The 26,882-nt window shown below is 36.7% G+C and overlaps 1 protein-coding gene across 2 annotated transcripts in view; it reads left to right on the top strand.

The window, feature by feature from the left end:
* Positions 1 to 576: 576 nt before the first annotated feature.
* The window catches only part of LOC132113919 (gamma-aminobutyric acid receptor subunit alpha-2-like), a 70,414-nt gene continuing 44,108 nt past the window's right edge, over positions 577 to 26,882 (top strand). For both annotated transcript variants that reach the window (XM_059521977.1, XM_059521978.1), the window contains exons 1-4: positions 577 to 784; positions 1,135 to 1,211; positions 6,435 to 6,550; positions 19,376 to 19,443. In XM_059521977.1, coding sequence (XP_059377960.1) covers positions 1,150 to 1,211; positions 6,435 to 6,550; positions 19,376 to 19,443 — 246 coding nt within the window. In that variant the 5' untranslated portion in view covers positions 577 to 784; positions 1,135 to 1,149. The remainder of the gene's footprint in view (positions 785 to 1,134; positions 1,212 to 6,434; positions 6,551 to 19,375; positions 19,444 to 26,882) is intronic.

Genomic DNA, 26,882 nt, shown 5'->3' on the forward strand with positions numbered 1-26,882 from the left:
TTGTAATTTGTAAAAGCTTGGTAATCATTCTTATTTGCATATTTATGAGGTTTAAACAATTGATTGGACAACCACAGAACGTGACCTGTTTTAATAACCACTCATCCATCTTTGAGGATGTTTATCATTCCTGTTAATGCTGCAATGTGCAGGGCATTAACATTTCTGCAACTATGCAAATGCATTATTTTTCATAAGGCAAGCATTGTTTACATTTATAATTGGTTTCACACTCTATACCTTTGGGTATTTTGTTTATTTAAATATACCAAGAAAATAAAATCAAAAGCAAATATATGTAGGCTACACCATCACACACCGTGTCATTATGTGATGTGTATGTACAGTACGAGAGAGGGAGTGCGAGCGATCAGCGCCCTAATGTAACTGTCTTTAGGACCCAGTTCTCTATCTGTCTCTTTCGTTGTACTTATACCCTCTTTCTTTCAGGAGAAAAAAATAGTGTGCAGTATGAGATTCAGTAAAGAAGATCTGAAATCGCGGCGCGTCAAGGCGCGTAGGTGCGTTAGTTAAAGAGAGAGAGAGAGAGAGAGAGAGAGAGAGAGAGAGAGAGAGAGAGAGACGCGGTTGAGGATCAGAGACCCTCAGTGATGCTCATATGCATCTGAATTTATAGTGAATTGTTGTGGGAATTAATTCATGCTCGTTCCTGATCCACGTGCGCTCTCTTGTATAACACATTGGCTGGGAATAAACTTGCACATTCCGGTTGTTATTTATCAGCCTTTATCCATAAGAACAAAGCGGAGCTGGTGGATCACAGGTGGGTGTCCTCTCTATAAAGTAGAGCATCGTTGTGGATATTGTGTTTCTGGCCATGTGTGTAAATGATACTCAGTCATGTTGCCAATAATGTGGAAATCATCATCACAGCGCGAGCTGTGGACATTTGGTGATGGTTTTCTCATCTTATGATTTCTAAATGTTAGTAAGGGATATTGATATTCATATCATGAATTGTTACACGCTGTAAATATTAATGAAATGTCTGTGGTCCATCATATAAGATCAGCAGGTGGAACTTAACCCATCATAGTGTGCGATTGGCAGTATTTTGCTTAAACAACCCTCGTTTTCTTCAACTGATTTGAGGAATTGTCTTCTTATACACAGGTTTGAGTGGCAGAAATGAGGGAGAGGTTCGCGTTTCATCTTCTCATCTTCTTGTTGACGCTGTTTTGGCACACCAGGTAGGACTGACAGTCTTGACTTCGGTTTTTAAATTGGCTTGAGGATGTAATGCATAAAAATAATAGCTTCAACCTTAATCTGAGGATACCGGGATTGACTCGAAACCTCTCGTCTTCGTGCGTAACTGGAGACTTTTCCGCGCACTCCGGTGGTCACCAAAAGAAATTGCTCTGCTGCCAAAGTCAAATACTGGCGTATTGTTTATTGGAATAGGAATAATTAATGCAAGTTTAATTCATGCAAATTAGATTCGTTTTTGTTTTTTCTTTGAGAGGCTTCGTGAAATCGCTGGCTTTTGTACATGATCAGTGATTAATCCTCTAGGTGGTGCAGAACAGCGTAGAACCATGAGGAGGGCTTTCTCATTTAGGGGAGGTACTATAGGTGCATAGCTGCTTTTTATTTTATTTATTTTTTGTTATTTATTTATTTATTATTATTATTTTTATTATTATTAAAACTGAAAGCTAAAAGCATGTACCCATTCAAGCGTTTAAAATTCTAATTATGCATAATCCTAATAAATATTTGGATATTACATCAAAAGTCATACAGACACTCTCACTTAGCCTAAGCCTATTTTTGTAATCGAGACTTCGGTGGTTTGTAATTGTCCTATCGATTTGTCAAAAGGATGTTTATTTAGCAAAAATCTTAATTAAAAAAAATGTATATATTTGAATATATAAATGTATATGAACATGTTTTTGTTTTTATTTTGTAATAAAAAAGCGTTATTTCAGAATATTTCATGAATTTCTAAACCCTCATCTCAGAGGCCTTTTCATAATAGTGAAAAATGCCATTTCAAATAAGGCGTCTCTTGCTATGATAAAAAAAAATGAAATACTGTTCAGTTTGAGCAAGAAAACGACTGCAAATTTTTCGAGGTGAAAGGTGACACAAGATCATTTAAATTAATATGTTTGTATATTCTAACATTCTGTGTGTTTTTAGACAGTTTGTTAATTGCAAAGTATTGTGGAAAGTGCAAATCGTAAAATCCAACCAAAGTGGTTGTTTACACCTGTAGTACTTTACTTCAAGTGCATAACAGCAATGTGCATGTATGTGTGCTTTGGAGTGCCCAGTGAGTGTTTTGGTTGAAATTTAGCTTGCTTTGATCCTGATGAAATAATAATTAAGAGGATCAACCTTGATGTTTTTACAAACACTTGTTTAAATAGTGACCACATGGATTATAATTACTTTGACTGCTCTTTAACTCAGCTCAGGTTGACTGCCAATTTAGTTTTATATTAATATGATGGCCCGTTTCCTTTTTATTTATATTAAATCATCAACTTAGACCCTCTCTCAAGAGGGTCACATCATGCCTTACCAATCAATAAACCAATATCATATAAATCTAGATAATGCATGTGATAAGCAACCCCGTCCTTCTATATGTGTCATAAAGTTGATTCATGAAATCTGCTTTACTGGTTTCCACAAGCAGTGAATTCACGCTGAATAAATGGAATCAGGACGAGATCAGATAAACCACTCGCTAATCTGGGTCATGCATTGATGCACCCCGCGAAAGGAGTAGAGGAACCATAAAAACAGAGTGCTTTCTATGACTCTAAATGGGTCGATACTATAACTTCAGGTCCTTTTATGCTCACCCAGATAGTAACATATGACCGGCTTTAAAGATGAATAATTAGCTATAAAATACTCTTAATTTATGTGAGGCTTATGTAGGAATTAGCTACAAATTTGCTCTATAATGAGGTATTACACCGTGGCAGAGTGCAGAATTGTTCATATGCTGATTTGCCAGCTGAACGACTTTGGAACATTTTGGACAGAAATCACTTTCAGAATGATTTCCAGGGCAGCTGTGGCCTAATGTTTAGAGAATCAGACTTGTGACCCGAAGATTGCAGGTTCGAGTCTCAGTGCTGGCAGGCGTTGTAGGTGGGGGGAGCGAATTAACAGCACTCACTTCCATCCTCAATACCCATGTCTGAAGTGCCCTTGTGCAAGGCACTGAACGCCCAATTGCTCCCTGGGTGCTGGAGCAAATAGCTGCCCACTTCTCCAGTGTGTGTTCACTGCTGTGTGTATGAACTTGGATTGGTTAAATGCAGAGCACCAATTCCGAGTATGGGTTACTATACTTGGCAAATGTCATGACATTCATTTTCATTCTTTCATTCAGAAGAACTTGTTCAATCATGTCCGTTTATGAACTATGGCTTTGTTCCAAAACCTAGTGGGCTGGCTCACTGCTGCCTACATAGACAGCTGCCTTGCACTGCAGCATCCTGCAGAAAAATGACTTATTTGTAATGCTCTACGTAGGCAACCACTTCATTAGCATGACAACTCAACTCATGAGTCACGGCTGATTCCAATATCCTCCTGAGAACCAGAAATAAAAAGCTTTGTGAATCTGGTATTTATTTATTTTTGTTCATGTCATTGCATTGTTTAGAGTATAAGAACAAAATGGTAAAATACATTTTTTTTTTAATTATGTTATTCATATGTTATGCTATGTCATCTGGTGAAGACACCAGGACTCAGTTTTTTTTTAAATTGAATGACAAGAATAGACATGAAAAGGCAAAAACAATGGGAATTTATTATTAGTATTATTATTATTTTTGTAAATCAATACATTTTTTCAGGATTTTTTTTTATATATACCAAACTTTGTTTAAGGATGGTACTCAACTATGTTATAAAATATATAACAAAATCATTTGATATACCATTTTGCTTTATGCAATATGTTTTTAAAAATTCCATAAACTGGTTTTCCCATTAAGCTATACACTGTGTCTAATTGGCATATTAAAGTACTGCTGGGACAACATGTTGAAAAAAAAAAGAAGTGTAATAATGGTAGAAACTGGCCAGATTTTCAGAATAACATAATATTTCATAAGAATATTGATATATAATTTGTTTTACCTATTCAATTCTTTTATCTAGTCCTGGTGTACTCTAAGGTGGACATGTATGAAATGATGTCCTGTTTCATAACAGGAAGTCATATTTTGATTTGAAACCCCATAACATTTTCCTGTGATGTTGATTTATGATAATTTTAAAATTAATCAGATTTAAAATATAATTACAAAATATTATCATATTTCTTTAATGGTGAACAATTCTATCACTTATTTAATTTAAAAACCAAGGAGAGGGAGCGGCCAATCCGGCCATGGTGAAACATCCAATCATTTGGTATCTCTGGGAAGCCCTGAATGTGCTCTTGTACAGACTTAAAACTGTGACATGTGAGGTCTCAGAGAAATTCACTAAAATATAATGTCCACCACATTAACTCCATAGCTGGGTCTCAGGAGGATAGAGTTTGACATTAGCATGTTTCTAGACTAAAGATGAGATATACTATAAAGCATAAAATACATACAACATTAAATAGTCAATTTATTTAGATTTTGTAAGCATTTTATTGATACTTTCTGTAAATCTGTATTTTCTGTCACTGTTTAGATGCAATAAAAGATGCCTGGGTCATGTTTGCATTTCTGCTGAGCATAATTCTAACATCAGGATTAGAAATAAAATAATGTCTTCAGAATCATTCATACAGATGGCATTTGCCTGAATATTGAGCAAATAGTTGGCAAGCATGTCTTTGTGGCAGTTTTCTGGTGATTATGGGATAATACAGGAATTCTTCACCCTACAAATGGTTGTTGAAAGCAAAAATGCTACAAAATTTACTATGTTTTGTAAGGAAATGTGACATGCTCGAGCAAAACATGCACTATTTTTGGAATTAGCACCCCACAATTTGTAACAAACAAGTATTGGATATTATTCAGCAAATGCAGATGCATAGCGGTCTAACTGATATTTTCTTTACTTTGTTATTTAGCTTGTTGCATTCATGAATGCAGTTTGACCAAAAATGTATTCTTAGAAAATAGCTTTTAGAGAAAATGCATCTGGGATGCCTCAAAATGTTTTCTCAATAGTCCGCGCATAGGCTTTAACAGTCAGCTGACAAACAGATCAAGCTGACGCTCATAATGCATGCATGATTGCTTATGCTAATTAAACCAATTATGCTTAATTGTTAATTATATTCCTGAGCAGCGTTTCACATAAACTTTACTGCAAATAGAACATGTGGAATAGAGTGAAAGCCACTCTAATCACATCACAGCAGTGTTGGGACATTAGCAGCGCTTACACATCCAAAAAAGGAGATACTTTTCCAAAAAGTAGCAATGTAGTCTGACAAAATGCTTGCTGTTTTCATGTTTCATTGAATTGCACACAAGCAAACTCAGACAGTAATCAAAGCACACTCCTAGAATAGTTCTGTCTCTCTCAAGCATTGAGAAAATCCTGTTTAATTCAACAAAACGATTCATTAAGAGTGCACTGTTCAGTTTAATGCTTTAAAAATAGTCATGGATGACATAAGTCATAAAATTGCCTGCATGTCATTTTATGTTTGTATGTGTTTATGTATGTGTTTGTTTGTTTAAAATGATTTTTACATAATGCTTTTGATTCAGTGTTTAATGGATTGGTTAAAAAAATAATAACTTACAAAAGAAATTAAATTGCCTGTATGTCATTCATTAATTAATTTATTTTATTATTATTATTATTATTACTATTTTATTTTGTAAAATAGCTATTCTATTAAATTCTGTTTAGAATTATGCTTTTGTATGCAGTGTTTTATAACAAAGTGGTTAAATTACTTATTACTTATAAAAGTTCTTAAATTTTCTTTATGTTGTATGTACTGTATGTATGTATGTATGTATGTATGTATGTATTTAAATAAATAATGTTGCCTATCATTATTTTAGTTATTGTATTAATTGTATTAATTATAACTTAACTGTAGTAGTTTTTACTAACCTGTATTGCAGCCTATTACTTTTTAAAGACTACTTTGACTGTAGTGCTGTCTTCAAAGTACAGTAGCTTCCCCAAGTCTGACAGCTAAAATGAGCGTCAAAGTTAAAAGATTAAAAATTTTATTGGAATCCTGTGCAATAATTCTCAGAACATCTTACATGAGAGCTGTAACTTGCAGCTAATGGAACTAAGATCATTTAAGTGCTATAAGACGTCAAGAACATTGTGAATATCAGTAACTCCTCATTTCAATCGGTCGTTTCTTCATCCTCATTTTTGAAGTCTCTAAAGCCTTTCCTATGCTGTTTATGAGACTGTTAAGTTCACACACACGCTCTGTTGACTTTGTTATGTAGGTCAGTGTCTGCAGATGCCACAACAGATGCCTTCAAAAATAACATCACCCTGTTCACACGTATCCTGGACCGGCTGCTGGATGGCTACGACAACCGGCTGAGACCCGGACTGGGAGGTGAGTTTGTAGTGTCTGAAATAAATGGGTTGCTTTTGATATCCAGTTAAATATAAAGGATTCCACAGAGCAGATATGAATGCTGAAAACATCTCTGCTCTTCTCTAGAATTGAGTTTATCTTTCCTCAAGCATCACTACATCTGTAGCGTAATGGATTTGAACAAAGCCCTGACAATTAACCTTAAGTGCATTAATCTCTAGTGGTTTTATCAGTGTAGTTTGTGTCTGATGTTGTGATGATGAAGGCAGGAACACATCATAGTGCTTATGGTGACAACAGAAGTACATTAGCCCAGATTAAAAAGAGATACTGTGTACGTGTTTTTATTGATTTGTGTGGTCATGTACGCAGTGCTATTATAAAGCAGCTCTCTATTGAATGGCATAAAAGAAGGAATTTTTCAAATGTTTTGCCACTACTTAAGTATCACTGACATTTTTCCATTAGCGGATTAGTTTAGCTAACAAAGGCCATAAAGATATATAGGATTTCACTGAACCTTATGGATTTGTCAGCCACTGTAGTCATTCATCCCTTAATAGGCGTAGAAGGACTGAGCTTACAGCAGTATCATAGAAAAGAAAATCACAAATGAAAATCTTTTTAATGTCTCCTAGACATCAATTAAATTAAATGGTGACTTTCCTGAACTTTTTCTTTTTCTTGACAAAAAGACTCTAATCTAAAAGACTTTATTCTTACTTTTGTCTACTCTCAAACAACATTCGGTCTGCAATCAAAATTCAGATCTCATGGACTCACAGTACTCATCAAATTCTTCCAAGACCAAATGATCTGAGCTACTTTTTACCTTCTTGAAGAGATCATTTTACAGGTGCATCTCAATGAATTAGAATGTCGTGGAAAAGTTCATTTATTTCAGTAATTCAATTCAAATTGTGAAACTCATGTATTAGCAGCTATATATCCAGTGCCCAGGGAGCAACTGGGGGTTCAGTGCCTTGCTCAAGGGAACTTCAGCCATGGGTACTGAGGGTGGAAGAGAGCGCTGTTCATTTACTCCCTCCCACCTACAACTCCTGCCAGCACTGAGACTCGACTCTGCAACCTTCTGATAACTAGTCCGGCTCTCTAACCATTAGGCCACAGCTGCCCCTAAAGGTTTCCTTAGCCTTCAAAATGGTCTCTCAGTTTGGTTCACTGGGCTACACAATCATGGGGAAGACTGCTGATCTGACAGTTGTCCAGAAGACAATCATTGACACGCTTCACAAGGAGAGTAAGACACAAACATTCATTACCAAAGCAGCTGGTTGTTCACAGAGTGTTGTAACCAAGCATGTTTAAAGAAAGTTGAGTGGAAGGAAAAAGTGTGGAAGAAAAAGATGCACAACCAACCGAGAGAACCACAGCCTTATGAGGATGGTCCAGCAAAATCCATTCAAGAAGTCAAGGCATCAAGAGCCGCCACACACAGACGTGTCAAGGAATTTGCTGAACCACAGACAACGTCAGAGACATCTTATCTGGACTAAGGAGAAGAACCAGACTGTTGCCCAGTGGTCCAAAGTCCTTTTCTCAGATGAGAGCAAGTTTTGTATTTCCTTTGGAAACCAAGGTCCTAGAGTCTGGAGGAAGGGTGGAGAAGCTCATAGCCCAAGTTGCTTGAAGTCCAGTGTTAAGTTTCCAAAGTCTGTGATGATTTGTGTTGTAGTGTCATCTGCTGGTGTTGGTCCATTGTGTTTTTTGAAAACTAAAGTCAGTGCACCCGTTAACCAAGAAATATTGGAGCACTTCATGCTTCCATCTGCTGACCAGCTTTTTGAAGATGCTGATTTCATTTTCCAGCCCCTGTCCACACTGCCAAAAGCACCACAAGTTGGTTAAATGACCATGGTGTTGGTGTGCATGACTGGCCAGCAAACTCACTAGACCTGAACCCTATAGAGAAACTATGGGGTATTGTCAAGATGAAAATGAGAAACAAGAGACCAAAAATGCAGATGAGCTGAAGGCCACTGTCAAAGAAACCTGGGCTTCTATACCACCTCAGCAGTGCCACAAACTGATCACCTCCATGCCACGCTAAACTGAGGCAGTTATTAAAGTAAACCGAGCCCCTACCAAGTATTGAGAACATGTACAGTACATGAACATACTTTCGAGAAGGCCAACAATTCAAATAAAGACCATAGAGAGCAAAACAAAGCCAGCATACATAAAAGAGCTGCATGCTAAAAACTTTAATCAGACACACCAATGCAAAAATGTGAAAAATGTTGTGCCTTGTTGTTACGGCCCATTACTATTTCAAGGCTCGTGAATTCTAAGGACACAGGCCGAACATATAAAAAGAAAGAATCACAACCCCTGATGCGAGTTCCAAGACGTCTCTATTTAATTAACAGAATTCAAATCAAACATTCACAAATAATATTTATAAGAAAGAAAAACAATCTAATGGATGATAAAGAGAACAATCAGTTCACGGGTAGGGAAACTAAGAAAACAGTCCCCTAACTACACCTGTTCTCAGAATAAAGTTCTTACCTGACTACCGAAAAATAAGAACAGGTGAGTCTTCTGGACATCTGCTTCCCTCGCTCAGTTCTAACTAAATAAGCAAACGTGAACTAATAAATAAATGCATACACTACCCGCAACTGAAAAGTGAGAAATATACCAAATTTCAAAAACACAACTTTATACGTTAAACCCAAGCTTAACATAAAACAAACAAAACCGCCTCCAAGAGGTGATGAGAGACGCTGGTGAATGGGAAGCGGAGCAACGGAGAGAAAGAGAGCACCGCCATTACCGTCTTGGAGCCTTTTATCCGGTATCCCCGATGACGTCACATAATTCTCGCGTAAGAAATCTTCCCACAACGCCACCTACGGACTCAAAAATAAATAAATCACACAGATACACATAACACTTGTTTATAAAACCTGACCAGCTGGACAGTCCCTCCTCCAACAATTTTTTTTATATATTTGAATATATAGTCATTTGAATTTAATTACAGGAAATATTATGTACCTAAATGAAATTAATATTAAAATGAAACATAGCTGCAGAAAGGCTGCAAATTGCTTGCGCTAAGAAAATATCAGAGCAAAAATCATTCTTCTAGGCAGGTAAGGGCCTTCACGGTTTCGTGTTTAGAGCTCAAGGGAGGTTCAAGCTGGTCTTTACATATTAAAGAACCAGCTGGTATAAAACGTACCGACCGTTGACACTTTGGGGATGATACAAGAGCTTGAAAAGACAAAGCAGAATGAATAAGTAATTCCATTGCAGCCGTTCAAAGACAAGGTGCATATTTTCAGGAGAGAGGAGAGCTGAATCTTTTCATCTCTTTACATCCTTAGAACCATTTTTAACGGCATGGCTGAATGAGCTGTTTTCACTTGACACATGTTGTATTTTAATTTTCCTCTGGTCCACCCAGCTGCATTCTCTCGGCTCAGTTTAAATCCATGACCTTTGACCCCAGGTCTGGTCAGACCGTCTCATTAATCCTGAGGTCAAGGGCTAGGTCTGGGTTGTTTGTTCATGTAAACTGAGTGAACCATCTTGCATCATTAGTGTGATGACACTCAATGCTAGAGGTCATTCATTCACAGTCAAAGATTTGTTTGTAGGTTTCTACCAGCATCCTGTCAAAATTTCATAAAAGAATCTACAATCTCATCAAAGACTAATGTAACTAGATGTAACTAGTCTCATGTTTTGCAGACCTCAGGGTTCCTCAGGCATGTGTAAATTTTGGAATCATCTTTCTCCACCATAGTGCTCTTGGAGTAATAGTGGTGTTTGATTTGTTTATTTTTGAGTCAGTTCATGTCGGTAATTCAGTTGAACAGTTGTAAATTAGTCTAAATGATTCGTAAGAAAATTTTAATGATTTTAAGATTAATCTGCCAAATTAAGTATTTATTAATATTTTTTAATATTACAAAATAAAAATATATTCATGTAGTTCATGTTAGCTCCGTGGTAAGTTAAATCTAAAACCATTAAAGAAATATTTCACTTTAAAAAAAAAAAAACTGAAATAAGTTTAAATAAAAAATTAAAAAATAACTTTTTTTTTTGCTAGTTGCCATGGCAACATTTGTCATTTTCACTTAGTTTAATTTGATGTACTAAAAAAACTAAAACTGAAACTGAAATAAAAACAAATCAGTTTATACAGACAAAAACAGGACTAATAAAAATGACAAAAAACACTAAAAAAATTACTAAAACTTTTACAAAAATGAAATTGCAAACAGAAAAAAAAATTAAACTAATGAAAAATATTAATAATTCTTATAGTTTAACTAAATGTTAACTAAAATAATATTTTTTTAAATCTGTAATTTTAAATAAAATAAACAGCAACTGAAATAAAATTTATAAAACTTATTTCAGCTAGTTATCATGGCAAAAAGCAAACAAAAGCAAAAACTGAAATAAAAATGTATACAAATTATACAGACATATCTAATAGATAGATAGATAGATAGATAGATAGATAGATAGATAGATAGATAGATAGATAGATAGATAGATAGATAGATAGATAGATATTTTTTATCTAAATATAATAATTGTATCTAATTAATTCATACAATGATTTACATATTATGAATTTGTTGTAATATTGTTCATTTGTATAATATAAACTTAGTATAACTTACATCATATTAATAATATATCAAATATATTAAAAATACATATAAAAAACAGTATCTAAATGATACAAAAATAACACTGGTTATAATATTAACAGATAAAAGTTTTGATTTTAATGATAATAATGACTAAATATCTTAATATCAGAATATTGTTATAATGTCTCTTTTCAAATCAATCCACTAACGTTTTAAATCCCTTGTTTTTTGTGTCTGGTATGCATGACGGTTAATCCTGTGAATCATGTGTTTGTTTATGTAAATCTTTTTTGTCATCCTCCATCACGCCCATCCATACATAGCACCAGACCCAGGAAAAACAGCCCGAGCGGTCAATATACTCATCATTCCTGAGGCCAGCCCCCATGTTCCTCAATCCAATATAGCCGTCAGTCAATCTCAGGATGGCCGAATGTGTCAGTAAATCTGAATGTGTTGTTATACCGTTAATGTTTATGGCTGATTAACTTTTGCGAGCGAATCTAAGAGCATCTCTCATAGTGTAGGGGAGTTAAACACTGTTGGAATGAGGATATAATTACCTAATAAATGGTACATTTGGACTTGGATAATCATTTCGTCGTCATGAGGCTACTGATTTAGTTCAAGGTGAATTCATGGTGTTGTAACTGCCATGCGAGTGTTTTCTTACATTTCAGAGAGGTTCAGATTCAGAGAGGTTGAATCAAAATGGTTTGCTCTTTCTGATTCTAGGCTGATGAAGACTGAAAAGTAGTTGGTGGCATGTGATAGAGAGCATCATAAAATGAATCAGTCTGAATCATTCACTGTGATCTGGCTAGTTAACAAATTTAATTTCTGTTCAAAAAACCTAGTGAGCAATCAGTGTTGCCAGGGCTTCATTTTTCCCACACATTCGGGCTATTTTGAGAATGCTGTCACAAAAAAAATTACAGATCCACATCACAAACTATAAGTTACATGAGTTACACCCACATCAGCAAGTTTAAGGCTGGTTAATTGAGTTTGCCACTGTAGATTAATGAGCCTGTCCTCCAATAAAAAACGACCATATAGGTCGTTTGTACAAGCACCTTATTAAGACCCATGTTTACGTTTTAAAGTTAAGCGCCATCTAGCGGGCGTAAAAATAATGAAAGTATCGCGTTGCGTCTGTCGTCATGAAATGACGTATCACGTCATTACCAATCAAAACGCACGTTTATTTAAATGCAATGTGTGGGCTTTTTACACCGATCTCACAGTATTTCCTACATATTTTACTAGGCTGCTTATTCGTTCGAATGACCACACCTAACCCCACCCCTAAACCTAACCCTCACAGAAATCATGCTAAATTATGATTTATTGAGCATATACATTTTCATAAACGTCCGTTCCCTGGGATCGAACCCATGATAGCATGATTACATATCAAGGTATAGCGCAATAATCTACCAACTGAGCTACACGAAACACAAACCAGAGTGCAAATAAAAGAATACAAAACATTAATATGAAAACGACGTTTTGCCGATAGGGGTGCAATTGTAGGATACGCTCTGATGGGTCGTATTTCAGGGATTTGGACAAACGACCTATACGAGCGTATTGGTTGGAGGACAGGTTGAGATTAATTGTACAATGATGCTTGTGTTTAGACAAAACAATCAAATGTGTAGAGAAGAAGAGTGAAGCAAGGGGAAAAGAGTATGTAGGCAATAAATAATGGTCTTCTTGACTGAGATCAGAAAATATCAGAGATGTTTTGATTTTAATGTATTGCGTGAAAAGATTTTCTACAAGAATTGGGGAAGTGGAAGGATTAGGACCAAGTGCAAAAACTAGCTTCTAGAATTTTACTGATAGAAATGTGGGTGCAACACATTGTGACAGTGTTTTCTATATTTATATCTCACATTTTAAACAAGTTATCATAAAAATGATAGGGAGACTGTGTGTATGTGTGTGTGTGTGTGTGTGTGTGTGTGTGTGTGGGTGTGGGGGTGTGCGTGTGGGTGTGTGCGTGAGTGTGTGGGTGTGTTTTTGTGACATATCATACGTTTTATGTATGTGCTCTTGTTTTTGTGACATATCAGGACACAACTCTTTATAATGACATGGGTATGACACAGGTATTACAAGGAGAGGGTGACTTATGAGGACATAACCCATGTTCCCCATTTTTCAAAACGCTTATAAATCATACAGAATTAGTTTTTTTTTTGAGAAAGTTAAAATACACAAAATATCCTGTGAGGGTTAGGGTTAGGTTTAGGGTTGGTGAATAGCCATAGAATATACAGTTTGTACAGTATAAAGACCATTACGCCTATGGGATGTCCCCACTTTTCACAAAAACAAACGTGTGTGTGTGTGTGTGTGTGTGTGTGTGTGTGTGTGTGTGTGTGTGTGTGTGTGTGTGTGTGTGTGTGTGTGTGTGTGTGTGTGTGTGTGTGTGTGTGTGTGTGTGTGCATAAACGGTTGTGAGGTAATGACTGTTATAGAACGTTCCCAATCATACAGTCAAGTTCCCTTTCAATTATGACGTAGTCTTATAGCCTTAAAAAGCCAGTACCTATGTAAATAGTAAACAGCAAGGCAGTTCACAAGGCTTTGGGAGAGCTTTGGTCTTGCAGGATGAATGGAAACCTGAGGGAAGAAGAGAAAGAGTTGAGGTCAGACAAAGAGGGCATTCCCTCGGAGGCTATGCATCACTCTGCTGCATATGTGAATAATGTCATGTATATAAGAGAACTTCTTTATAAACCTCCCCCAGTCTCATTTTAGACAGTCTCTCAACCCATCCCTCTGAGACCCATCCGAACCACTTTACATTCACTCAGACACACAGACCACTAACAGCACAACCGTCTAACCCCGCAGAATAATGGCACCTGATAGCCATGCACAACAGAAGCTGCGGTTTATAAAAGCTACTTGAAACAGTAGGGTTTTTATGTCTTCATAGCAGTCTTTCGTCTCTGTCAGAGATGACTGTCAATTTGGAATTTCTCTTTGGTGTTTTTTTTTTTTTCGTTTTTATCCTTTTTGGGATGGTGCCCAGACGCTTGTAGGGCATTGAGTAAATTAGGGCAATTCAAGAGAGTGAGACAGCTATTGTTTTATAGATTAAAGTCTTAATTATTAGTGTCACTACTAGACTTGCATTATCATTATTATGTCTCAAAAAAAAATGACTTACAATTTTCACCTGGCAAATGGACAAAGAAATCTCATAGACTTACACTGGAGGAGGAACCCAAGGACAGAATATCTTAAGAGATGTAAGGGTAAACACTTTTGAGTCAGTAAGCAACATCGTGCTGCAGGATTTGTTGAAAATATTCTTCTGATAAAAATTGTGGTGGTGACCCTTTTATTAAAGAGTTAGAATAAAAAAATAAGAGTGATCATTATTATTATTATTATTATTATTATTATTATTATTATTAAATATAAAAAAGAAGAAAACATATATAAATATATACTATCATAACAATAAAACTTTTCTGCAAAGCAAAAATGTATTTTATGTGCAAATATTCATATTTATTAATATTAGTAACTATAAGTATCACATAATAGTAAAAAATAATATCATTATTTAGCATCTTCTTAATTTCAGTTTAAATTCATTGAGCTTTTGTTTTGGTGGAAAAAAAGTGCAAGTCCTTTAATGCTCCTTATTTGTTGGCACCAGGTTTAAAAAGTTTTTATTTCAAATCTGATTAAAAGGTGATGTTGAGACACTGAAAGCATCATAATGAGGTGCCTGTGTGTAAAAGAACATGAAACATGGAATAAATTATTTCTGGCAGCCAGTGTTGATATTTCAAATCACCAAAACAAACTCGCCCCTATTTTGGTAGCTCTGCCCCAAACTAGGGGAAGTTGTGGCCTAATGGTTAGAGAGTCTGACTCACAATCGAAGGGTTGTGAGTTCGAGTCCCGGGCCGGCAGGAATTGTGGGTGGGGGGAGTGCATGTACAGTGCTCTCTCCACCGTCAATACCACGACTGAGGTGCCCTTGAGCAAGGCATTGAACCCCCAACTGCTCCCCGGGCGCTGCAGGATAAATGGCTGCCCACTGCTCCGGGTGTGTGTTCACAGTGTGTGTGTGTGTGTTCACTGCTCTGTGTGTGTGCACTTCGGATGGGTTAAATGCAGAGCACGAATTCTGAGTATGGGTCACCATACTTGGCTGAATGTCACTTTCACTTTCACAAAATGTATGTATACAACCCAGGCAACAATTATAGCAGTATTATTATTATTATCTGCTGTATTAAACATTATCTTAACTTCATTATCTTACTTTTCGGACACACTTTAGGTGCTGACAGTGGAGGAGGTTTAGACGCTCCAGGCATATAGGGTGTGGAAATGAATGCGTCTATATCATAGCTAAAGGGAACGACAATACGATTGCAGATGAACAAACAAGCGAACATGACACACCAGGATATTCAAGCAAGAGCCAGCATATATTAGTTCTGTGAAACAAAGCAAAACCAGTGTTTCTCGCCTATTGAGAAGAAACAAAGCATCTTTGTATCCGGTCACAGGCCTTCCCGCTCCTTGAGTTCTCTCCAACACCGGAAAGCTGATCTGAAATTTACACAGGTCCTACTTCTTGCCTTATCATAAGCCTTCTTTTGATCTGATGACGTTTTCCCCTTTAGTTTTTTTCCGCCATCTCTAATGTCCATCCTGTGCACTGAGCGCTCTCTCATCCTCATCATGAGTAGACACGCCCCTTACTACTGATTGGCTACAAGTTTGTTTTAGTACTCGGTCCGACTTGGTTTTCTAAAGCATTTTTGAAAAAAAAAAAACATTATTTTTGTTCAGCCCTATAGCATCCATCTAGAAATCACATAGCAATGGAAAGAAACTACTCTCAACACCTTAGCAACTGTATAGCAACACCACTACAACTAGGCTAAAACATCTAGCTTTGAATAAAACTTCAATATATGTCTGTTTTTCTTTTTATACTTTCCCAGCAGTCTATCATTTCTGGGTAGAAAAGGCATGCAAAATCTATAGCCAGAGATGAATAAATCTTTTTTCTGTTTTTTTTTTTTTTTTTGCTCATTGGGTTGGTGCCCATTGACATTGTATAATTAGGGCAATTTTAGAGACGTGAAAGAGACAGACAGAAAGAGAGAGTGATATTGTTTTTAAATTGAGCAGTCTTAATTTCGTCTTGTTTGTTTGATTGCAGTTGTCATCGGTTGATTACTCAGTATTTTTATCAGCTTGGGTTTGCAAATCAGGAGAATAAGTGAATAAAAATCCCACAGAAAAGACATTCAAGCATTTTGGTTTCTCAGAGCATGTCTCCTCCTGCTCAGCTCTGAATAAACCACCCCTACATTAGACAGCTATTAATACAATACACCAGCCTCTCCAATCTCAGAATACAATCACAACTTTAAGCACTAAAGAAGAACTGAAGACCCCCGGGCTCTCGCTTTGAACTTATGAGCTCATTTATGAGAATGTGTCATAAATTCTGATATTTATCTGCATTTGGGACAAAGGGCTGCTCTGGATTTGTTTGCATCTGTGCACATGTGTGCGTACTGTTATATATGGTCTATGAGGACACAAATGTGTATAATTACATGGGTACTACAATGTAAAACAAAAGGCTTAAATAACATACAAAATGGTGTTTTATTAAATTCAAAAATTGCCAGTAGTTTTCTGTAAGGGGTAGGTTTAGTGCGATAGAAAATACAGTTTGTACAGTATAAAAACCATTACACCTATGGAGAGTCCCAGAGTATGTGTGTATGTGTGTGTGTGTATAGCAAAGCAAAATTTTCATTGCTGTGTAATTTTTTTATTTCAAAATCAACTTTTAGAACTGTTGTAAGTAGCTTGCAACCTATGCTCATTAGAAATATGCAGTTCTACCTACAATTCTGCAAAACTTGAAGTACATTGCTTAGGGTACATTTTGCAACACTTTTTTCATTGATATGTTCACAAGAGGTGATATAAGCTATATCATGTTTCCCCATTGCAGATGTATGTTTATTTAAGGTCAGTGTGAACCAGAAGTTGCTGTCGACTTTATTTCAGTGTAGTGACATACAGTATTTCCAGCTGAAACGGAATACTGAATAGAGGGCGTGGTTTTAGTTTTGCATTCCTCCTCTCTCCCTCTCTCCCTCTCCCTCTCTCCCTCTCTCTCTCTCTCTCTCTCTCTCTCTCTCTCTCTCTCTCTCTCTCTCTCTCTTTCTATAGCAAACTAATGGTTGGAGGGGAATGGTTAAGGATATTCTGCCCAAGCCAGAAAAGGAATTATAGAGCGGAAGTAAATGTTCAGATTTGGATTAAAGATTTCCAAGACAAACAAAAACTATTTTCAGGAGATTAACATGCACGGATTAATTGTTCACATTAAGACTAGCTATGTGCGCTAGTAAAGTAAATAAAATCTATTTTGATTTCACGTGGACTTCTCTAAAACAGTAAAATGTGACTGTTGCAACTAGAGGTTGAACAATAGAGGAATATACAGATAACAATAACTAGCTGGCCATAACTGATTAATCAACCGATAGTTTTAATAGGGATACTGAATGACATAACTAACACAACATAACAATCCAAGAAAAGTAGCTGAACTTTATTACAAAAAAAGGAAAAAACATGCTTACCCATTAAAAAATGTAATTCACTTTTTAAACTAAATAAATACATAAATATTAACATTATAACAATATAACAATATTAATATAATAATTTTAGCATGATCATTCATGTTAGTTCATAACCAATGCTACCAAATACACCTTTATAATTAAACAGTTTAATTAATGTTGAATAACAATCTAACAATGAACAATTCTTCTCTAGCATTTATTAACTATAGCATTGAAGTTATACACATGTATGTTGTATGTGTACTCTCATATTTTATTTGCTTCTATTTCAGAACTCTTACTGATTAAACAATCAAAATAATAAAATATAATACTGATAAGAAAAAGAACTGAAATTGGCATTTATTGAGGTGCTATTAATGTTAGGCATGCTTTGTGGTATGTATCAACATCCAGTGAGTGGAGTTAAAAGTTTAATGCTCTATTGCACTTTAAAATACCCTGAACCAAGAGTGTTCCCAAAAAGAAAACGTGAGATAAAAATGCATTTGCTAAAGCATTCATGCCATTTTTGCTTTTCCACCTACAATTATTTGAGCTTAGTACAATTATCTGGATGAAGTGATGCAAGCATCAAAATCTTAAAGTGTTTTGAGGTCATAACATTGTATTGTGCACGGAAATTCTATAAAATAAGCCTTTATTCATCAGTAATCTGCCCCTGTATTCATAATTTGAATGAAAAGCAACAAACATTGTTGGTGTTTTATTGTCTAATTTGCAACAGAGGTCCTTAAAATTAATTTTATTAACGATTTTTTATTAAAAAAATTAATTAAATTAACGGGGTGGTGTTGGCGCAGTGGATAAGACACATGCCTTTGGTGTGAGAGACCCAGGTTCGAATCCACTGTGAGACACCAATGTGTCCCTGAGCAAGACACTTAACCCCTAGTTGCTCCAGAGGCGTGCGACCTCTGACATGTATAGCAATTGTAAGTCGCTTTGGATAAAAGCGTCAGATAAATGTAATGTAATGTAATTTTGAAATCTTGTTGTATTTTATTTGAGTCATGTTTTACAGTTATTTGGTTCTGCTTTTAAGTGTCCGTGAAAATGCAGTATAGACGTGTGTATTTCTCAGACTGTGTTTTGTTCTGAATGGTCTGTGTAGTAGTTCTGTATTCAATATTCTGCTGTCTGACTGACTGTTGTTTAGTGCAGCGAGCAGAGGAAATATCAGAAGCTCCTTTAAATGCCAGAAAGAAAGAAAGCTCAGAGAAAGGAGGTGGGGGGGAATTAATATATTGAAGCAGGAGCAGAAAGATTTGATTACTAGCCAGCATAACAAGGGGTCAGTAAATGCAAGCACATTTACCTCTGCCTAATGCACGCTTTCAACTCAGCAAAGAAAGATGCTATTTATGAAGTGAAATTGTAAAAGAAAAATGTGAAATTCACAAACCATTTCTTTTCTCGGACAATGCAGTTTTACAAGGATGTCCCTTTCAAGATAGATGAGACAAGGCTGTCGCCATTGCACTCTGGGAAAATAACACTGGTCATTTTGATGTCTTTTCATTTTGTTTTCCCAGATCGAGTTACCACAGTGAAGACCGACATTTACGTCACCAGTTTTGGCCCTGTTTCAGACACTGACATGGTGAGTGGAATTCTTTTTTGTGCGTTTAATATGTCAAAGGCGGACAGATAGCTCTACTTTGCCATCAATATCAGCGTCATGGACCAGCACATTACAGATTTTTCAAGCCAAGAACCACCTACCTAGACAGGAACAGACCGTCTGGCCAACCACAGATTGTTGAAATCAATCTGAAATCATTTACAGTCAAGTCAAGTCAAGTCACCTTTATTTATATAGCGCTTTAAACAAAATACATTGCATCAAAGCAACTGAACAACATTCATTAGGAAAACAGTGTGTCAATAATGCAAAATGATAGTTAACCCCTTAACTGTCACCCCCCATTTTTTAAATAGGCATTAAAGGCAGTTCATCATTGAATTCAGTGATGTCATCTCTGTTCAGTTAAATAGTGTCTGTGCATTTATTTGCAATCAAGTCAATGATATCGCTGTAGATGAAGTGTCCCCAACTAAGCAAGCCAGAGGCGACAGCGGCAAGGAACCGAAACTCCATCGGTGACAGAATGGAGAAAAAAACCGTGGGAGAAACCAGGCTCAGTTGGGAGGCCAGTTCTCCTCTGACCAGACGAAACCAGAAGTTCAATTCCAGGCTGCAGCAAAGTCAGATTGTGCAGAAGAATCATCTGTTTCCTGTGGTCTTGTCCTGGTGGTCCTCTGAGACAAGGTCTTTACAGGTGATCTGTATCTGGGGCTCTAGTTGTCCTGGTCTCTGCTGTTTTTCATGGCAGTAGAGGTCCTTTCTAGGTGCTGATCCACCATCTGGTCTGGATACGTACTGGATCCAGGTGACTGACCCTCTGATCTGGACACAGACTGGATCTGGTGGCTACGGTGACCTCGGAATAAGAGATAAACAGACAAATATTAGCGTAGATGCCATTCTTCTAATGATGTAGCAAGTACATAGGGTGTTATGGGAAGTGTTCCCGGTTTTGGTTTACCTAATTAATGCAGCCTATAAAACCCTTTAACGGATTTGGATATTAAAAGCATATTAGTATTTGTCTAGATGGAAATAGGGGTCCACGCGCACCCCCCGGCTTTTTTTATGCCACCTGATTTTTTAAAATCCTTAAAGTGTCTATTTTCATAATCTGCCAGGTACCAAGCTGAAATAATGTCCCAAAGGGTTCTTTTTTAACCCTTTGCTGCACCCGACTGGAACCCGGAAAATCTAAAAATCATATAGAAAGTGGCAGAATATTAGAAGTAAACAACATACAGAGACAAATGAACACATTTTCCCATACAATTCTGACCGCAGGAATTTAATGGAATGGTTATTTTTGACATTTGACAACATACTGACCCTATTTCTGGACAAAAATAGCAAAAAATGGCCAAAGATGTGTAGAGGATCAACGATTTTTTTTTTCCACAACCTGTTATTTCTTTATCATTCAAGTGTCTATTTTAAGATTAAATTGGGTACCAAGCTGAAATAATGTCCAAAATGCTTTATTATTAACCCTTTGCACCAAACCCGAAAAATCTAAATATGATATACATAAAGTGGCATAACTTTTGATGTAAACAACTCACAGAGACAAATGGGCACATTTTTCAATACAATTCTGACCCCAAAAAGAGCAAAAAAAGTTCATTTGACAGCGTTTTTATTATACTTAGCAGCCTGAAATAGGGTTTATTTTAACCTTTTACTTCACCTATCCTAAACCTGAAGATATTTAAAATAGTTTTACTTTTGAAGTAAACAAAACAAAGCAAATTAACTTAAATAAATAAAAAAATAAATAAATACAAAACTACAGAAAAAATCCAAAAAGGTCCAAAAAGTTGACTGAGCATAAACTGCAAGTTGTTGATTTTTGGGGCTTTGCAGTTGGCAGTTGGTGGTCATCGGTTGGTACATGCAGATCGCCATCTCCCACTGCTCTCTCTTTTGGAGAATTTCAGTAAGTGTTTGAAACTATAATTAAGATATACCTTTGTAGTCATAACTTAAAGTGATTTTTCAATAGTTGTTACTATAATCACAGGCTTTCGGAAATTGAATCTGTATTCTTGACTAGCAGTGTTGGTAGCTTAGTTGGTAGCTACTAGCTAAAGTTTTTTATTTATTTTTTCAGGCTCAATACTTCATACATACTTACCAAGGGGAAAATTAAACATTGTAACACAGCTGAAGTGCCTCCAAAGAGGATTCGTTCCCTAACATGTATTTTACATGTCTCAACTCTTTCTGAGTATGGTATTGTTACCACACTCAACACATGCAGGGCGGGAGGGCAAGCGAGAAGCTATCATATCTACACAGTATACGAGATATGAGACTCTGTGAAGACATCAGTTCACCATACCACATGAGGGATATTTGTGAACAGATTCCATTGAAATTAGAGGACTTGTCTTTGGATACAATTGGCTATCACCAATACTGCTATAAAAGCTTTACAGGGAAAATACACTCACCTAAAGGATTATTAGGAACACCATACTAACACTGTGTTTGACCACCTTTCGCCTTCAGTACTGCCTTAATTCTATGTGGCATTGATTCAACAAGGTGCTGAAAGCATTCTTTAGAAATGTTGGCCCATATTGATAGGATAGCATCGTACAGTTGATGGAGATTTGTGGGATGCACATCCAGGGCACGAAGCTCCCGTTCCACCACATCCCAAAGATGCTCTACTGGGTTGACATCTGGTGACTGTGGGGGCCATTTTAGTACAGTGAACTCATTGTCATGTTCAAAACCAATTTGAAATGATTCGAGCTTTGTGACATGGTGCATTATCCTGCTGGAAGTAGCCATCAGAGGATGGGTACATGGTGGTCATAAAGGGATGGACATGGTCAGAAACAATGCTCAGGTAGGCCGTGGCATTTAAATGATGCCCAATTGGCACTAAGGGGCCTAAAGTGTGCCAAGAAAACATCCCCCACACCATTACACCACCACCAGCCTGCACAGTGGTAACAAGGCATGATGGATCCATGGGGTGGTGTTGGCGCAGTGGATAAGACACATGCCTTTGGTGTGAGAGACCCGGGTTTGAATCCACTGTGAGACACCAATGTATCCTTGAGCAAGACACTTAACCCCTAGTTGCTCCAGAGGCGTGCAACCTCTGACATATATAGCAATTGTAAGTCACTTTGGATAAAAGCGTCAGCTAAATAAATAAATATACATGTTCTCATTCTGTTTATGCCAAATTCTGACTCTACTATCTGAATGTCTCAACAGAAATCGAGACTCATCAGACCAGGCAACATTATTCCAGTCTTCAACTGTCCAATTTTGGTGAGCTCGTGCAAATAGTAGCCTATTTTTCCTTTTTGTAGTGGAGATGAGTGGTACCTGGTGGAGTCTTCTGCTGTTGTAGCCCATCCGCCTCAAGGTTGTGCGTGTTGTGGCTTCACAAATGCTTTGCTGCATACCTCGGTTGTAATGAGTGGTTATTTCAGTCAAAGTTGCTCTTCTATCAACTTGAATCAGTCGGCCCATTCTCCTCTGACCTCTAGCATCAACAAGGCATTTTCGCCCACATGACTGCCGCATACTGGATGTTTTTCCCTTTTCACACCATTCTTTGTAAACCCTAGAAATGGTTGTGCGTGAAAATCCCAGTAACTGTGCAGATTGTGAAATACTCAGACCAGCCCGTCTGGCACCAACAACCATCCCACGCTCAAAATTGCTTAAATCTCCTTTCTTTCCCATGCTGACATTCAGTTTGGAGTTCAGGAGATTGTCTTGACCAGGACCACACCCCTAAATGCATTGAAGCACCTGCCATGTGATTGGTTGATTAGATAATTGCATTAATGAGAAATTGAACAGGTGTTCCTAATAATCCTTTAGTAGAGTATAGATCGTTTACAAGTGTCAAAGGCTTCTACATCTGGTGAATCATTATCATTGAAAAGGGACTCTCTGCGCCATGTCAAATCACTGTCAGTTCAATCTGAAGGAGCTCCAAGAAGGTGTTCCTTCTTGTTTCCCAATCATTCCAAGTTCAAGGGCAAGACTGAAGAGCTTACAAAGTTTCAGAGTTGAATACACAAGGAAACTGCCTGGAAAGTTATTGAACCTAGGGCACAGGAATTAAAGAAAGAGGCTCTTTATCGCAAGGTGCAGGGCAAGGACCTTTTTGCAATGGAAGCTAAGTATCATCCATCATGCAGAAACAACTTCAACACAGAGTACCAAACCCATGAGCATGGAAGGGAGAGAGTAGAAAAGGCAGCAGACAACACTGACAGCCTGCAGGCCCAGAAGATAGCAGCACATAACAAGTCATATTGTGTGGTAAAGGATTACATTCTTAGGAATGTGATTGAATGCAAAGAGGTTGTCAAGCTAAGATCAACTTGTGCTACTTGTACATGAAGACATTGGAAAATCAAGGTTTTCCTAATCCTGAATACCGCAGTGAGAAATTGGCAAGACGGTTACAGGGAGACAAAGACACCTCTCATGAACTCACATTCTCCAAGGTGCAACAACATGGGTGTATTAAGTCGAACCTCATATACAGCTCAGCATTAATGTAGATGAAGCAGTTGGATGTGCATACAAACTTAGAACAGCTGACCAACTTTAAGAAGCAGCACTCACCCTCCATTCTTACATTATAAAGGCATTCAAAGAGTCAAAGGAGCTACCATCGACACTTCTATCGAAGCAAACAGGTGAGTTCTAAGTTAATTGACTGCTTTCGAGGTCCTACATTGTCAATGCTGAACTCTTTTTGATACAGGTAATTGATTGTGATATTTACTAAAGCAATTTTCTGTCTTTGTAGCTCACAACCATCCTTTCACGACAAGGACACTCAGAAACATATGACTTCAGTATGAAACTTGAGACAGCAATGACAGAAAAGACAGAAAGACTGAAAAAATTGCTTTAGTAAATATCAAAATCAAATACTTGTATCAAAAAGAGTTCAGCATTGACAATGTAGGACCTCGAAAGCAGTAAAGGAGTAGGTTACAGCACAATGAAAGACTTTAAAGTACACAACAGGGTTATTACAGTTACCTAAAGTACATATCAGGGTTATTATAGTTATTATATTATAGTATAACTAAAATTAAACTGAAATTAAAATTAAAACCTTAAATTAAAATAAATCTAATAAAAAATAAAAAAAATCACTTGAAATAAATGTTAGCTGAAATAATATATATGTATATGAGGTTTTTTTCTGGTTTCCCTGTAACACCCATTTTGGATAGATTGACCTGTAACAAGGCATATAGTTTCAGCGGGAAAGTGTTTCTTTGTCCCTGTGACACCTCATTTGCATGTTTGGCGTGATTAACTGGTAGTTTTACCCCAAATATCGTACAAATAGTATGATGTATTTCATGATCACATAGAGTACATCATGGTTTGAGGAATAAAATTCTTAATTTCTTTTACAGTGATGTACCTCAGTCATCTTTGCAAATGGATAGAGCAAAATTATAGTTTGAAAAATTAGTATGAGTGTAAACTTCGTGGTCTGAATTTCAACCCAGACGAATGTCAACCATATACTAGCTCTGCTTGGTAGGAAAATATGCCTTTTTCTAGGCAGCGTAAATGTGCAATTACAGCGATTAGTCACTCTATTATAAAAATAAAATAACATAAAATATAATAATAATAGACACCATCCATTGAAATTGGATCTATTTTTTTAGATGTGACGTCTGAGTCTTAAACTTTATGTCTAGTGATGGCTCATAACGGCGCTTAAACATTAGATCATGGCCAGCTCTTGGGTTTGATTTCCAGGGAATGTGCCTTGAGTGCAATGTAAATCGCTTCACACGAAAGCATCTGCCAAATGCATAAATGTAAATGTGAATCACACAACAGCTGATCAGTCTTTTATCTAACTGCTGGCTACAGAGGGCCGCCATCTGTACAGGTGTCATTTTTCACTGCTAATGTATCAATGTCAACACATAACAAGCAACGTGCTCTGTTTGGATCCATGTGGGGAAGCGATCAGTGTAAATAACCAGTGGTCCACGGTGACCCGGATGAATTTCATATCCGATGAAACCGAAGCAGGAAATGAAAGGCTTTGACACCTGACTGCATCTGTGACACTCTGAATTAGTGCCTGTGTCTCTGGTGACTCACGCCATCGCTCTGACACTTCTCAATGGATTTAGAGCTTCTTAATGGAGTTTTTGTTCTGGAGAGATAATATATGTCTCATGTAAGCCGCGTTGAATATGTGTGCTAACAATGTGCTCTGATTGTACTTGCACGTGATGTACATTACACACATACTTAACAGCCTACCCTGGAGCTTCAAATAAACTTAACTCAAAAGCCATTAAAAAAATTAAACTTTGATTCAGCTGCAAACAATCTAACACCAGTCTTGCTTTTCTTTGCAGTATTGCTTTTTCATGCTTTCCATTAAAGTAATGTTGACCACAGTTTCTTCGAAATACCACATCACTGAATACAGTCGGTGATGTAATACTCTGGTTTTATTTTATTATTAAAGAATATTAAGAATGTAGCATTTAAAAATATTAATATAAATAGAAGCACAGGTCCTTGATAACTGCAAGGCATTTCTGCCTGTCGCACCTCTGCAAGTGCCACGCAAGAGCCCCTAAAGCTCACAAATCTGACTGTCTGAATTGTTGTATGTGAACTCAGGATGGAGAGGGAAAAAGTCATAATTGTGAGACAAAAAGCCATAATTACTTTTTTATTTTTATTCTGTGGCAGAAACAAGCCGACATAAATATTTTCTAAACTTCGTCAGCAAAATATATATATGCATTTTGTTGTCATGTGACAAGAAAGGCCTAAAACAAGGAATGACACACAGATAACCCCTGAAGACTGTGTGAAGACCTAAAATATCACATATTTTAACCTTTTTATGACATGGCAAGGTTAGTTCAAGTTGTTAAAAGGTGTAATGGTCACATTCATGATTCAAAACTGCATAATATATGTTTAAAAACATACCTTTCCTTCAAAAAAATATAAAAATATAAAAATAAAAAATATTTTATTACTTGATGATCAGACTACTTTAAATTTTTTAAATCATAACTCATTAAAAATCATTAATTATTTAAAATCATTCAAACTTTTGTTAGAAATACGATATATTGTAAAGAAAGGTCACTGAAGGTGAGCTGAATGTTTACCCACATGCAGTTTATTATATCCAAAAGCTGAGCAGACAGACCATAAATAAAGACTTGGCTTAGCTTGACCTGCCTTGATAAGAACTTGAACAAGAACTCACCAACAGCAGGTACAGTGAACAAAGCTAGACAAGAGACAATGGAATCATGAGTGCTATATATACCAAACAATAAGGGTCACATGACATAAACCAACCAATGAACACATTAAACATACATCAAAGGAACCAGTGAAAACATGACACATGAGGGAACAGGAAATCATGTGACTAACAGAGAACAGGACTG

The sequence above is a fragment of the Carassius carassius genome, chromosome 33, assembly GCF_963082965.1.
Source record: "Carassius carassius chromosome 33, fCarCar2.1, whole genome shotgun sequence".
NCBI lineage: Eukaryota > Metazoa > Chordata > Actinopteri > Cypriniformes > Cyprinidae > Carassius > Carassius carassius.